Consider the following 14,631-nt stretch of genomic DNA (forward strand, 5'->3'; position numbering starts at 1 on the left):
TTAAAAGGCTTTTCTGTATCCCTTTAGATGTGCATATCTCTATACTGATAACAGAAGAGCTCCCTCTAGTGGCTGCAGCACATCTGAAGGGATGACAGAGATGCACTGCACAGAAAAACCAACAGCTCATACAGACACTTGTGGAAAAAGTCACAGCTTCCTGCCTGACCTGCGCCTTAGCTGGTAAGTGAGACTTACCAAGCAGGGCTTAGTGAATTGAAGGATGCTTTATTACCAAACTTCTATGAATACTGAATGCGGTATTTTACAGACCTAAAATAAATTACCGAACTGTGAAGGGATCGGTGACTTCATTCCTTCGAGGACCCAGCAGAGCAATGACAGAATTCAGACACTCACACAGATCTGATATTTTATTACCCGTTCATCTTTTTCATAAAACAGAACAACAAAGGAAAATAATACAGAAGGAACGAGCACCACCGTATAATAACACAGAGAGAGAAAAACATCCAGCCTCTATACAAACAATGGATAAGCTGCACTACTCACTGAAGATATAAGCTTTACACCTCCCACATACAACAAGCTCATCCTAGTTAAAGTAGGTCTCCGGTGACAACAGTGAGACGGTCTGGCATTCCAGGTGATCGGGGAAACCCAAAAGGCTGGGGTGATCTCATCAAGGAGCTGCTCCAAAAGAGATTTGGAGAAAGGCACACAGGTCATAGGACTAGCACTCTGCGGTCTGTAAAATGGTGCTTGGGGTATTACAGTAGAGTCTCATTATAGTAAACTCTGATAGAGTAAACCTCTGTATATAGTACACTCAGTCCTCAGGTCACAGCAAATGTGTCTGTATAAGTATGCAATGTAAGACCAATTCGAATATTGTAAATTTCTGATATAGCAAAATACTTTTCCTGAACCCTTGGAGTTTACTTTAAAGGGATTCTACTGTATTTCTTTAAATAGATATGGACTATTTACCTTGTGCTGGTAGTGGAGGAGCAGATGTACATAATAACTTAAGGTAGCCATACATGTAGCGATCGTGGGCAGATTAAACCAAGAGACAAATCTCTCTCTGATTGAATCTGATAGAGATAGATTTGTTGGCTGCCCATACACCACAGACCTATTCCCGATCAATTTCATGCTGAAATTGATAAGGAATCGGCCTTGTGATGCCACATCCGCCGCCTCGCCACTGTCCCCCCTAATGTCAAATGTGCCCCCCCCCCCCATGCACTATAATCCAACCTTACGAACAGATGTCAGTGTGCTCAGCGGCTGTGCAGTTGTTTATGTATATTGAGGTTCCCTTTCTGTGTAAAGCATCTCCCACACTCTGAACAAGAATAAGGACTCTCGCCTGTGTGAATCCTCTGGTGATTTAAGAGATTGTCTTTTCGAACAAAGCATTTCCCACACACTGCACATGGATAAGGGCGCTCACCGGTGTGACTTCTCTGGTGCTTAAGAAGGGTTGCCTTCTGGCTGAAGCTTTTCCCACACTCTGAACATGAAAAAGGCCGCTCTCCTGTGTGGCTCCTCTGGTGTGTAAGAAGATGCGCTTTCTGTGTGAAACGTTTCCAACACTCGGAGCATGAAAATGGGCGCTCAGGTGGAACAGGTTGCTCATTGGAGTGGCGTTTCTGGTGTTTAAGAAGTTGATCCTTTACTGCAAAACTCTTCCCACACTCTGAACAAGCAAAAGGCCGTTCACCAGTGTGGCTTTTCTGGTGTCTGAGAAGAGTGACTTTCTGAATGAAACATTTCCCACAGTCTGCACATGAGAAAGGACGCTCACCTGTGTGACCTTTCTGGTGTGTGAGAAGATTGCCTTTGTGAGTGAAACATTTTCCACACTCTGAACAGGAAAAGGGACGGTCACCTTTGTGGCTCTTCATATGTGTAAACAAATTGCCTTTATGACTGAAGCATTTCCCACACTCTGAGCAGGAATATGGACGCTCGCCCGTGTGACTTCTTTGGTGCATAAGAAGGTGCTCTTTAAGAATAAAGGTCTTTTGGCACTGGGAACAAGAAAAAGGCCGCTCACCTGTGTGATTCCTCTGATGTTTAAGGAGCTGTCCTTTATTAGTGTAGCATTTCCCACACTCTGAACACGTAAAGGGACGCTCCCCTGTGTGGCTTTTCTGATGCGTAAGAAGGTTTCCTGTTTGAGCAAAAGATTTCCCACATACTGAGCATGAAAAAGGACGCTCGCCCGTGTGACTCCTCTGGTGTATAATCAGGCGCTGCTTCAGAGTGAATGCTTTCCCACACACTGAACACGTAAACGGGCGCTCGCCTGTGTGAGTTCTCTGATGAGTGAGAAGGCTTCCCTTGTGAGTGAAACATTTCCCACATGCTGAACATGAATAAGGCCGCTCGCCTGTGTGACTTCTGTAATGTAAGATGAGATGCGAGTTCTTCCTAAAAGTTTTACCGCATTCAGAACACGGAAATATCTTTTCCCCTCCCTTTCTCATGCCACAAGATTTACTGGAAGAAGATTCCTCAGGATTGGCCAGATTGGGCGATTTATCTGAAAAATACAGTCTGTGCTCTCTATTCCCAATTACAGGATTTTCTCCTGGAGTATATTGTGTGATGCCATCATCTTTTGCAGTGTCTTCTGGAGGAGTAATACTGTGTCCATCTATTGGTAGCAAAAAATATTCACATTATTATTATTTTTTAATAGAGCGCCAACGTATTCCGTAGCACTGTACAACATTCAAAACATACAACAATGGGAAGGATAGATACATGTGCAGTTCAACATACTATACAATCAGGACAACCAATGAGAAAGGTACAACTACATACAATAACATCATCAATGTTGATTTGATAAATTGCAAAGAAGCAGGAAACAAAAGGGGGAGTTACCTGCCCTTTGTGAGCTTACAATCTAGAGGATAGTGGAGTGGAGACATTGGGGGAGGAGCCTGCCCTCGCAAGCTTTCAATCTTTAGGGGTTAGTGGGGTTGAGACACTGAGGGAGTGGGCAAAGGGGTTAGCAGATGAGGCAGTGAGCTTTAAATACTAGCCATAGCAAATTCTAAACTTGTATGAAAAGGTGTGTCTTGATACGTTTGAAAATTTTGAGGCTCAGAGCAATATGAATAGGCTGTGGTAGAGAGTTCCAAAAGATAAGGGACGCTCGTGAGAAGTACTGGATGTGAGAGTGAGAGGAGGTGGCCAAGCTGGATAACAAGAGGGTCTCTTGGGAGGAGCGATGGTTTCCGGAGGGATGATATCTGAAGATTAATAAGGAAATGTATGGAAGGGAAAGCCTATGTAGATCTTTGTATGACAGTGTTAGGAGCTTGAACTGGATCCTTTGGGTTATTGGTAGCCAATGGAGGGATTGGCAGCATCAGAGGAGCGGGAGGAGAGGTGATGAGAAAAGCAGCAGAGTGTAAGAGGGACTGGAGAGGTGCCAGTTTGTTTTTTTTTGGTAGGCCACAGAGTAGGGTATTACATTGATCAAGAAGAGACATAAGCACCTGTACAAACATTTTAGTAGCCTCCTATATAAGGAAGAGCGAATTCTGTAGATATTTTTGAGATGGAAGTATCAGGAGATTGTTAATGTGTTAATATGTGGTTGAAATGAGAGTTCAGAGTTACCCCCAGAAAGCAAGCATTAGGAGTTGAAGTTATTGGGGAATTTTCTACATTGATGCTAACTATAGGTGGGAGAGCAGAGAGAGATGGAGGAAATATCACAATTTTCCATTAAAAAGCACATTCATTTCACTCTGATGTGTAGTCAAAATTCCTGCATATTGGTCTGATATTCAGTAAGGATTAGAGATGGGCCTTTCATATGGTGTACAGTATCTCCTCCTCATTTGTTGGCACTATGATGTTATACTGAGGAATGGAGATGGGCCTTTCATATGGTGTACAGCATCTCCTCCTCATTTGTTGGTGCTATGATGTTATACTGAGGAATGGAGATGGGCCTTTCATATGGTGTACAGTATCTCCTCCTCATTTGTTGGTACTATGATGTTATACTGAGGAATGGAGATGGGCCTTTCATATGGTGTACAGTATCTCCTCCTCATTTGTTGGTACTATGATGTTATACTGAGGAATGGAGATGAGCCTTTCATATGGTGTACAGTATCTCCTCCTCATTTGTTGGTGCTATGATGTTATACTGAGGAATCGAGATGGGCCTTTCATATGGTGTACAGTATCTCCTCCCCATTTGTTGGTACTATGATGTTATACTGAGGAATGGAGATGGGCCTTTCATATGGTGTACAGTATCTCCTCCTCATTTGTTGGTACTATGATGTTATACTGAGGAATGGAGATGGACCTCTCATACAGTGTACAGTATCTCCTCCCCATTTGTTGGTGCTATGATGTTATACTGAGGAATGGAGATGGGCCTTTCATATGGTGTACAGTATCTCCTCCCCATTTGTTGGTACTATGATGTTATACTGAGGAATGGAGATTGACCTTTCATATGGGGTACAGTATCTCCTCCCCATTTGTTGGTACTATGATGTTATACTGAGGAATGGAGATGGACCTCTCATACAGTGTACAGTATCTCCTCCTCATTTGTTGGTACTATGATGTTATACTGAGGAATGGGGATGTGCCTTTCATATGGTGTACAGTATCTCCTCCCCATTTGTTGGTACTATGATGTTATACTGAGGAATGGAGATTGACCTTTCATATGGGGTACAGTATCTCCTCCTCATTTGTTGGTACTAAGATGTTATATTGAAAAAATGGAGATGGACCTTTCATATGGTGTATAGTATCCCCCCCCCCTCCCCCCCTCATTTTTTGTTGGTTCTATGATGTTATACTGAGGAATGGAGATGGGCCTTTCATATGGTGTACAGCATCTCCTCCTCATTTGTTTGCACTGTTTTTTATACTGTGGAATGGAGATGGGCCTTTTATATGGTGTTCTGATTCCATCAAATTTGTTCAATAAGCATAATTAGGACACTAAGGTAACATTAAATGTGAAACACTTCTTCAGTTACTGTTTATTACTTACCCATGCTGATATCTGGAGAATCATCTTCTTCTTTAATTATCCTCATCATGTCACACTCATCCATAGACTGATGATTATCATCTATATCTGTCTTTTCTTCTTTTATTGTCCTAATGATTTCACCCTCCTCTGCAGACTGATGATCACTCCTCACATACACTCCTCCTTCTTGTTTAGTTTCTGTAATCTGTGGATCATCCTTTCCATCCACCTCTCCTCTTCCCTCTTCCTTAACTTCAACTTTTACAACAACCAAGTCTTCATACTAAACCCATAAAATAAAATAATGTAACATCATAAAGTAAACACCAATAAAATGAGGTCACACATAAGAATACAAATGAATACATAACTAAGACCTTTATGCATTCTAGAGTTTGAGTTCCGCTTACCTGATGACATTGTGGGATGGCAGGATCTTCCTGAGGACAATCCCGGGAAAAGAAAAGAACTGTACATCTCTCGGGTAGGTTTCTGTTACTGGATCCATCTGAAGGAAACACACAGAGTGAATACATTAGGCTTGAGTAACAAAGTGGTGCTAACACTTAGCACCCTGGTGAAAAGCCCCTTATCACGCCTAAACTCAGTTTAGGCATGATATGTTTAGGCATGATAAGTTTAGGTGTGATAAGTTTAAGCACCAACTGGGTTAGCACCGCAGTGCACAGCTGATCAAAAGTTTTGCGCTATGTGCACTTCACATAGAGTTTAATGGCACTGCTTTGTGTGCGGGACTCTGCGCGCGATCTAAACTTATCTAAACTTATCACACCTAAACTGGCTTTTCACCTGCGTGGTGCAATGGTTATCACGCCTAAAGTCTTTTACTGGGTTAGCACCGCTTTGTGAATCGAGGCCATTATCTCCATGTGATTATCAGATGATGGGGGGGGGGAGGTCTAGGTGGAACCCTCCATACTGCTCTCTGTCAAAAGGAAAGACTCCTCTTACCCGGTGACGTGGGGGGTGGCTGACTCTCCATCATGATGTCCCAGTAGAGGTCCTTGTGTCCTTCTATATATCGCCACTTCTGCATGGAGAAACAGACAGGAACATCCTAGTAGTTTACAGGAACTAGACACAATAATTTAATTAGCTGTTGATGGGATAAGAACACACAATGGGAAGCTACTGGCGGGCATATAAAAAATAATACATCCACATTTGTACCCTCTTGGATACAACCTATATCTGTTGACATGGCCTTTGTGCCTGTTTTAAAGAACCCCTTTCGGATTAGCTCACTAGAGCATCCTCGATTACCTCCTGCAGCTTTGGGGCGGTTCTTTTTCTCAACATATTGGCGCACTCCAAGGTGAGCAATGAAAGGTAACCTCAGCTTTGGCTCCTCCCTCTCAAGGGATGGGGGAGAGAAAGAGGGCCCCTGACCTAATCTTTAAAGCAAACCTGTGATTTTACAAAATCAAAAAGTTTGATACTTAACTCAGTGGCTGGAAGCCTCCAAAGGCTTCTCCTAACCCGAGGTGAGAGTTATATGGAGGATGCCATATTTGTTTCCTTTTAAGCAATACCAGTTGCCTGGCTGTCCTCTGCCTCTAATTCTTTCAGCCATAGACCCTGAACAAGTATGCAGCAGATCAGCTGTTTCTGACATTATTGTCAGATCTGACAAGATTAGCTGCATGCTTGTTTCTGGTGTGATTCAGACACCACTGCAACCAAATCATCAGGGCTGCTAAGCAACTGGTATTTTTTAAAAGGAGACAAATATGGCAGCCTCATTTCAAGTTCACTTTAAGCCCAGCGATGGTTGCCGGGACCCTCTTTTTTGTGGCTGCACTCCTGTTCGATAATGAAGGGGAGTGGTGTTGTTGTGGGGACATACCTTCACTGCAGGAGTGAGTGGCACTGCTGCGGGGGGGCCATAGCTTTACTACACAATTGGGGAGAGGTAGAACACAGGGAGTCCCAAGACTTGCAGTTACACCACTGCAATCTTCAATTATTTGCAAGCTGGCTGCTGTATGTCCTCCTGCACATGCCCCTTACTGCCCTGTCCCGCTCTGATTCGCTGAAGTGCTGTGTTCATCTGCCCCGCTCATGCCCCCTTCTGCCCAACCCCTCATGAAAAGAAAAAAAGAGAAAAAAAGAGAAAAAGAGAGAGAAAAAAAGAGAGAGAAAAAAAAGAGAAAAGGAGAGAGAAAAAAAAGAGAAAGAGAGAGAGAGAAAAAGAGAGAGAAAAAAAGAGAAAAAGGGAAAGAAAAAAAAGAGAGAAAAAGAGAGAGAAAAAAAGAGAATGTGTGTGTGTGTGTGTGTGTGTGTGTGTCTCACATGCACTCCTGCATGAGTAGTGTGCACCACCAGCTAATTAATCAATAGTTTCTGGACCTAATTATCCCGGGGCAAAGCTGTGGTTCCATCCGCAGCAGCAGCACTTCCCGGGGAATAAGAAAATCACCTGAATTTGAATTTTCAGCCCATCTCTAGTGCAAACATCAAGTTCAGCCACACTAACTCCTGTTTAGGTCTGTCAAAACAAAAATTGGAGAGTTGAATTTAACATCAGATGTCTAATGACCAGTGACACCATCCCAGAGCATTAATGGGTGTGTGAGCAGCTATGTGACTTTATACTTTCCTTCATACTACCCCTCACCCACCCCCCACCATGCCTCTGCCATACCCCCCACTATACAAATTATAGCTCTCCATTGGGGGGAAGGGAGGTTACAATTCCTATAAAATAACTCTGTCCCAGCTTCATACCTGCTCTGCTGCCAGTTCCAGCAATGTCTCCTCTCTGTTTCTGCCCACTTTACCCCTAAACCCAAACTTCCTGCCTGTGTCCTCCAGCCCTTCCTTCCCTTGCGTTCCAGCTGTTTGTAAAGTAGCTGTCTGTGCGTTCCACGCAGTGGAAGTAAGACCGCCACCTTGTGGAGACCAGAGAAACTGCAGTGGTTTTTCTTTCCTAATATTGTGTTAGCCAATAAACAATACAATACTGTACTGTTACAACGGGATGCTTTGTGCTATGTTTCCTAAGAATTTGGTTTCTGATCCAGCTCGGAAACATGCCTGAAGAAACTTAAAGTTTTGAATGCTTGCAAAGGAATCTTGTACAGTTAGTCATTAAAGGTATCACCTAAACGACCTTTGTTGTTATGTCTTCGGATTCTCTCCATGACTAAGTATACCAGGCCACACGCAACTGGCTCCTAAGAATTTATCATCCAATTTGTGGGCATAAACCCCCTCTTCCCCTCCATATCCAGCAACTTATAATCTAAATAAGACATACCTAAACAAGAGCAGATAAATTAATAAATAACGCCAATCAAAATATAGTCATAAGTATCAACCAGGACACTCTACACCAGAGGTAGGGAACCTATGGCTTGGGAGCCATATGTGGCTCTTTTGATGGCTGCATCTGGCTCACATACAAATCAGTAGGGGTTGATCACTAAGCTATACTGCTCAAGCAGCACAGCTTAATGTGGCAGCACAAATAACATTTTCAAAGTAGGCACGCTACTGCTGTAGCATGAATTACTCACTTACTCACACTACCCCCAAAACAAACGGCTGTTCCAATTGTCCCACTCTGGACCCTGTCAGGTCCAGTGACTTTGTAGTCGAGATCCCCACACTTTGATTGGCCCAATAGGCTACCTGTCACTTGACAAGCAGCCTATTAAGCCAAAGTGCGGGGATCTCCTCCTACAAAGTGAATCAACCCCCAAGTCAGCTAGCTAATTGTACAAGCTGTATTTCTCCTGTCTGGCTCTCGGAGAAATTGCGGATGTTGCTGAAACCCAAGAGAAGCTGAAGACGTGTCTGACACTTCCACTGCCCGGAGGATCAACTGTATACACTTCACCATGGCAACAGGGACGTGAGCCCTCTGCTGCGCATGTGCACTGACCGAGTTTGAAACATATTGTATGGCTCTCATATAATTAAATTTTAAAATATGTGAGGTTTATGGCTCTCTCAGCCAAAAAGGTTCCTGACCCCTGCTCTACACTATGCATGTCAAATATGGCCCCCAAGTAGTTTCCCCACTTTGCATTAGGTTTGGCCCACTCTATTCCACCAGGGCTATATTAGAGGTGAAGCCCTAGATCACCAGCGAAACCATATGGGGGAGGGAATAGGAAAGCACTAGACACTAGGAAACTGTATAAAGCCTCATACACACGAGGCACAGTTGTTGCTGTTGCTAGCACACAGGAGACGTGTGTGCAACAGCTCGGCGACAGCTCAGCCCGAGCGACAGCTGTCTACATGTGGCGGAAGCGGTCGCCAAAAGTTTTATCCCCCCGCCGGAAGCTCCCTTCTGACTGTGGCTAGCTGTCGCTAGTCCACACATACAAACGCAGTACGCATGGCGGACTAGCGACAGTTGCGGAGACAGAAGTTGCTGGCGATTGAACTTTTCAATCGCACGGCAACTGCTGTCTCAGGCGACAGTTCGGGGTGCGCGTCTCATACACACGGGGCAACGGTCGCCCAGACATGCGTGTGCCAAGTGTTTGTGGCGACAGTTGTTCCCCGTGTGTATGAGCCTTAAGGGAGGAAGGACCACTAAGAACCAGAGAACTGTATAGAGAAGGGGAAGGTGTTAGACACCAGGAAATAGTATAGAGGAGGGACCCCCTCCCTCCTCTATACTATTTCCTGGTGTCTAACACCTTCCCCTCCCACTAGACACCAGGAAACTGTATAGGGAAGGAAGGGACCACTAGACACCAGGAAACTAGACATTGAGGTTGGCCCTGCTCTAGACAGTTCCTGGGCTAGTTACATAGTTATTTGGGTTGAAAAAAAGACATACGTCATTGAGTTCAACCAGAGAACAAAGTACAACACCAGCCTACTCCCTCACATATCCCTGTTGATCTGAGCGGGCTTGAAAATCCATAGGGAAATTCTGATTGGGTGGACAGCACCCTCTCTCGAACTTCTAGATTTCAGATAAGTTGTAGTAATAGTACGCCCACACTAGTCGGCCAATTAGAATGCTTCAAGTTGTAGACGATGCTATGATTGGAGAACTGTATAGACTTTCACACTGACTCATCTCAACTATACTAGCTCCTAGTAGTTTAGGGCCTGAACCTGTTGTTTGTTAATGCTCCCATGGTGCGGTCCCTCTAAGCCAGTGTTTCTCAGCTTGGGTTTCGTGGAACCCTCGAGTTCACGTAGAACCCTTCAGTGTTTCTGCTTAAAGGGAACCAGAGAGGAATGGGTTGTCAAAATAGAAAAAGCTTTTATACATACCTGGGGCTTCCTCCAGCCCCATACGCACGGATCGCTCCCACGCCGCCATCCTCCGCTTTCTGGAACCGCCGGTACCGGGCCCGTCACTTCAGGCGGACGTGGTCAATTGTCCGCATCACAAGTGCTCCCTCCATACCCGTACGCATGTGGCTGCGCAGTAGGCAGCCTCATGCGTACTTCTATAGAGGGAGCTCCGTGTGATGCGGAGAATCGGCCGTGTCCGGCAGCCGACTGGCCGACTCGCGGCAATGACGCGACCCGGTACCGGCGTATCCAGGCAGCAGAGGACGGCGGCGTGGGAGCGATCCGTACGTATGGGGCTGGAGGAAGCCCCAGGTATGTATAAAACCTTTTTTGATCCTCTCTGGCTCCCTTTAAAATGAACCCCTACTGTGTTTAAAGGAAACCTGAGATTAACTAAGTCTCAGGTTTTATACTTACCTGGGGATTCCTCCAGCCCCCTTGATCCCTCGCTGTCTCCCCGGGCCACTCCTGCCTCCCCTGATGGTCCAGTACTCTGGCAAAGTCACGCATGCATGGCCTGGCCGCGCACGCTTCCTCATCACAGTTCAGTGGCCACAGGAGCATGACAAGGGAGCGTACGTGGCCAGTCATGCACAGTGAGCAGCATCTCAAGTTCCCCTTGTGGCACATATATGGGCTTGCGATTTGTGTTTTCTACTTTAAATAACGTTTTTACAAACATGGAGGGTCTGTGTGATGGAGGCTTCCAGTGTGTCACTTCGCCCCCTCGCTTCTGTGCAAGCGTGTGCTCAAAGCACACACGAGTGCACGCTGCATAATCGCTATTAAACGGCGATTCAAAAGAAATTATGCAGCAATCCTATACGTTATATTGGAGCGCAATCACTTCAGAAATGCTGGAGGACCCACAAGCCTGTCGGTTTGCAGCCAATGACATTAATTAGGCAAGCGCTTTTGGAATCAGGTTATCCCAAAGCATGTTTAAAAGCCATCCAGTGGGCCATAGCCCTTATTCAGGTTCATTCAGGTTCATTTATATAAGATTTATCCTTTAAGACTCAAAACTTACTATGATGGATTGACAAGTGCAAGTACTTCCTTGGTCCCAGTGATGTATCCCCCTCCTGGAGAGCAAACGTACCATGAGAACCTAGGCTTTATAGGACGCTGCACAGCAACAACAGAATCCAGACAGAAAAAAAGAACACAGATCTGGGCTTTTAATATTTGAATTTTGTTGTACAATAGAAAACAAAGTAAAATAGGACAGATAAAAGAGCACACATATTACAGTAGCAAAGAGAGAGAACAAAAAGGGGAAGGAAAGGCAGCAATAAATGAAAACACTAAGGAGAAACTGTAGTGAAAAGAACATAATGGGTAAAATCGTTTTTGTTTTTTTTTCTTACAAACACTCATTCATAAATAATTTGGTCAGCGCTTGCCTATTGTTAAAGGACAACTGTAACAAAAGTGATATGGAGGCTTACATTTGTATTTCCTTTTAAACAATACAAGTTGCCTGGCAGCCCTGCTAATCTATTTGGCCGCAGGAGTATCTGAATACCAGAAACAAGCATGCAGCTAATCCTGTCAGATCTGAAAATGTCAGAAACATCTGATCTGCTGCATGCTTGTTCAGGGTCTATAGTAAAAGGATTAGAGGCAGATGATCAGCAGGACAGCCAGGCAATTGGTATTGTTTAAAAGGAAATAAATATGGCAGCCTCCCTATACTTCTCGTTGTCCTGTAAATCTTTTCTCACCCTGATTTACATTCTGAAATGTATCACAGATAGACATATCTTTAGTTCTGTCAGGTGATCTCTGCGGAATGCTTGGTTACTGAGAGTTCTAAAGCCAGTAGAAAGTATACCTAGTATGCCAGAATGCTCAGAAAGAGGGGGGGGAGGGGGAGAGGGGATTCCATATATCTAATCAGCCTAGGTAACAGCTACAGTACATACCCACTGAAAGATCAAGTGCATCAGCAAACAAAACAATCATTCCATGCTCTATCTCTCACAATATCTATGCGACGTTATGTGTCGACAGGTCATACGGTAAATGATCTGATCATTAACCACTTCAGGACCACAGGCTTACACTCCCCTAGTGACCAGTCTATTTTTTACAATTTAGGGCTCAGCAGCTTTAACAGCTCACTGCAGAGCCATATAACTTCGCACGTAAATTAATCCACCCCCCCCTTTTCTGCCCACCAACAGAGATTTCTACTGGTGGGCTCTGATCGCTGCTGCAGGCTGTTTTTTATTAATTTGATAGTCTTTTTTTTTGAATAAATGTTTTTTATTTATTTTTCCAATCAGGGTGATCCTCTCTCATAGGCATCAGCCTATGAGAGGGGATCGTGATCGGGGCCTCTCCAGGGAACAGCCGAGTGCAGCAGATCGCAGCGCTGTACAATGTAAATAGACGGTGGTTTTGCCGCCTAACAGTCAGTCTGCTAGCGGCGATCACCGCTAGTAGACTGATGACGGAACGGAGCTCCATCACTCAAGTGTGGCTGCCCTTGGATCCCTTGGATCAGCACCTGTGATCCACTTTAAACCACCCTCCTCCCCCCCCCCCCCCCCAAAGTACTTGATGCCTTTCGGCGTCAGACAGTCCTGGGACTGCCACTTGCTGCTGCCTTCAGCGTTAGGCGGTCGGAAGGGGTTAAACAATGGAAACATGTGACAAGCACCACAGACACATTGTTACATATTCGCTCATAGCTCTGTACACACTGCTGAATCTGAACGATTATCTGCTGTGGTGATCTATCATGGCGGTTGGTTGAAACACACAAGAATTGATATAGATCGTTCTTCCTGCTGATATCAGAATGATCCGTTATTTGTTTTAATTTGTTTACCCTGTGAGTACAACGCTCAAAGCGAACCTGAATTTAGAACTTCCTCTCTGCTCTAAGCAACAGCATAATAACCTTTAAAGAAAAACATTTATTCTGTTACAGATGGTACAAATCCTGCAATAAATCTGCAGCGTGTCTACTCCCTGCTTTCTTTGAAGCAGACATAGGGTTAACGCCCTGTGCTTACAAATTAGCTGTTCTGCTGAGGCAGCCAGCTGACACAGCTGAGAGATTAGAAAACAATGTAAAGCGAATTGAGGCACTGTAAATTTCAATGCAGGTACCTTCAATCATGCTTGTCGATGATTTTTGGGAGGACAAAACGCTGGAACTGCCCAGTGGAGGAGGACAGGGGATAATTATCCAGAGGCTTCCCTCTATAGGAGTGAGCACCCATTTTGGGCACTTTCACTATAGCAGCAGTGATAGCTACACTATCCTAGCAAAATAAAACACTACAGTATGTAATACTTCAAGTAAAGAAAAAACTGTTCTAGGCATTTTCCATTTTTACTGCCTCTTGAAGCTAATCCTGATATTATGTCCTTCACTTACTCTTTATTTTCTCCTGCCAGAAAAGGTGTATGCATTGTCAGACCTCCTCCCCACTGAGCTCTGCACTAAAACTGCACTGTCATATCTAGCTTGCTTTGTAAACACATGTGAGCACAGCATAGATCAAACTTCAGCAGCTTCTGCTGAGGGGTGAAGTGTATTTCCCTTCTCAGCCTCATGTCACACTGAACTGCCCTCAGCCAATCAGTGAGGAGCAGGAATGTGGGAGGGGAGAGGACAATCCCCCCTCTCCACGGCAACGTACCAGAATAGAGCTAGGACTGAGATAAGATTCACTACAGCAGAAAAAGTTATGATTATATTGGAATGCTTGCAATGCAGACTACTCAATAAACACAAAGCAGTGGGTAAATGGAATTTGATTCTGGCTGACAATTCCCCTTTAAGCTTTTGTTTCAAAGTTCTTTGGGCTCATTAAAAAACTACCTTCCTATTAAATCCTATACAGTTGCTCAAGACCCTCAAATCTTAGTCAGAACATAGGAACGTTCAAGAAGCTCCTTGCCATAACTTGCTGTAATATCGGCGTGCACACACAGTGCCCAGCAATATTACCTTTACTTCCGGCAGCAAGTACCACAAGTTACGCTGTTAGCGTGGCCCATGGTACTCAAGTAGTGTAACCATTACTACGGTAACAAGTGTTACTAACTGTAATGCTCCTTAGTAACACGCATTACCATAGCAACAGTCTCGCTACTCAAGTACGGAGGGTCACACTAACAGCGGAACTTGCGGTACTGCACGCGGAAGTAAGGGTAATATTGCTGTCTGTGCATGCCAATATTTCTGCAATTTAGGGCTTAAACCCCCTTGTCTCTAACATACAAGTCCAGGTAAGTACGAAAAATGTCTATGTATCTTGACAGCTCCCTGATGTATTGTAGATCTCTTCAGATGTAGTAAAGCAGCCTTGTGAATATGCTGATCA

General features: G+C 44.5%; 1 protein-coding gene across 1 annotated transcript; it reads right to left on the reverse strand.

Moving 5' to 3' along the window:
* Positions 1-1,210: 1,210 nt before the first annotated feature.
* LOC137535116 (oocyte zinc finger protein XlCOF6-like) lies at positions 1,211-7,815 on the reverse strand. The gene is made up of 5 exons (XM_068256922.1): positions 7,745-7,815; positions 5,969-6,047; positions 5,407-5,504; positions 5,015-5,279; positions 1,211-2,629 (listed from the first exon to the last, which is right to left on the reverse strand). Exons 2-5 carry the CDS (start codon positions 6,000-6,002, stop codon positions 1,248-1,250), a joined length of 1,779 nt encoding a protein of 592 aa, XP_068113023.1. The 5' UTR covers positions 6,003-6,047; positions 7,745-7,815; the 3' UTR covers positions 1,211-1,247.
* Between the last annotated feature and the right edge of the window lie 6,816 nt (positions 7,816-14,631).

Source organism: Hyperolius riggenbachi, chromosome 10 (genome assembly GCF_040937935.1).
Source record: "Hyperolius riggenbachi isolate aHypRig1 chromosome 10, aHypRig1.pri, whole genome shotgun sequence".
Lineage (NCBI taxonomy): Eukaryota > Metazoa > Chordata > Amphibia > Anura > Hyperoliidae > Hyperolius > Hyperolius riggenbachi.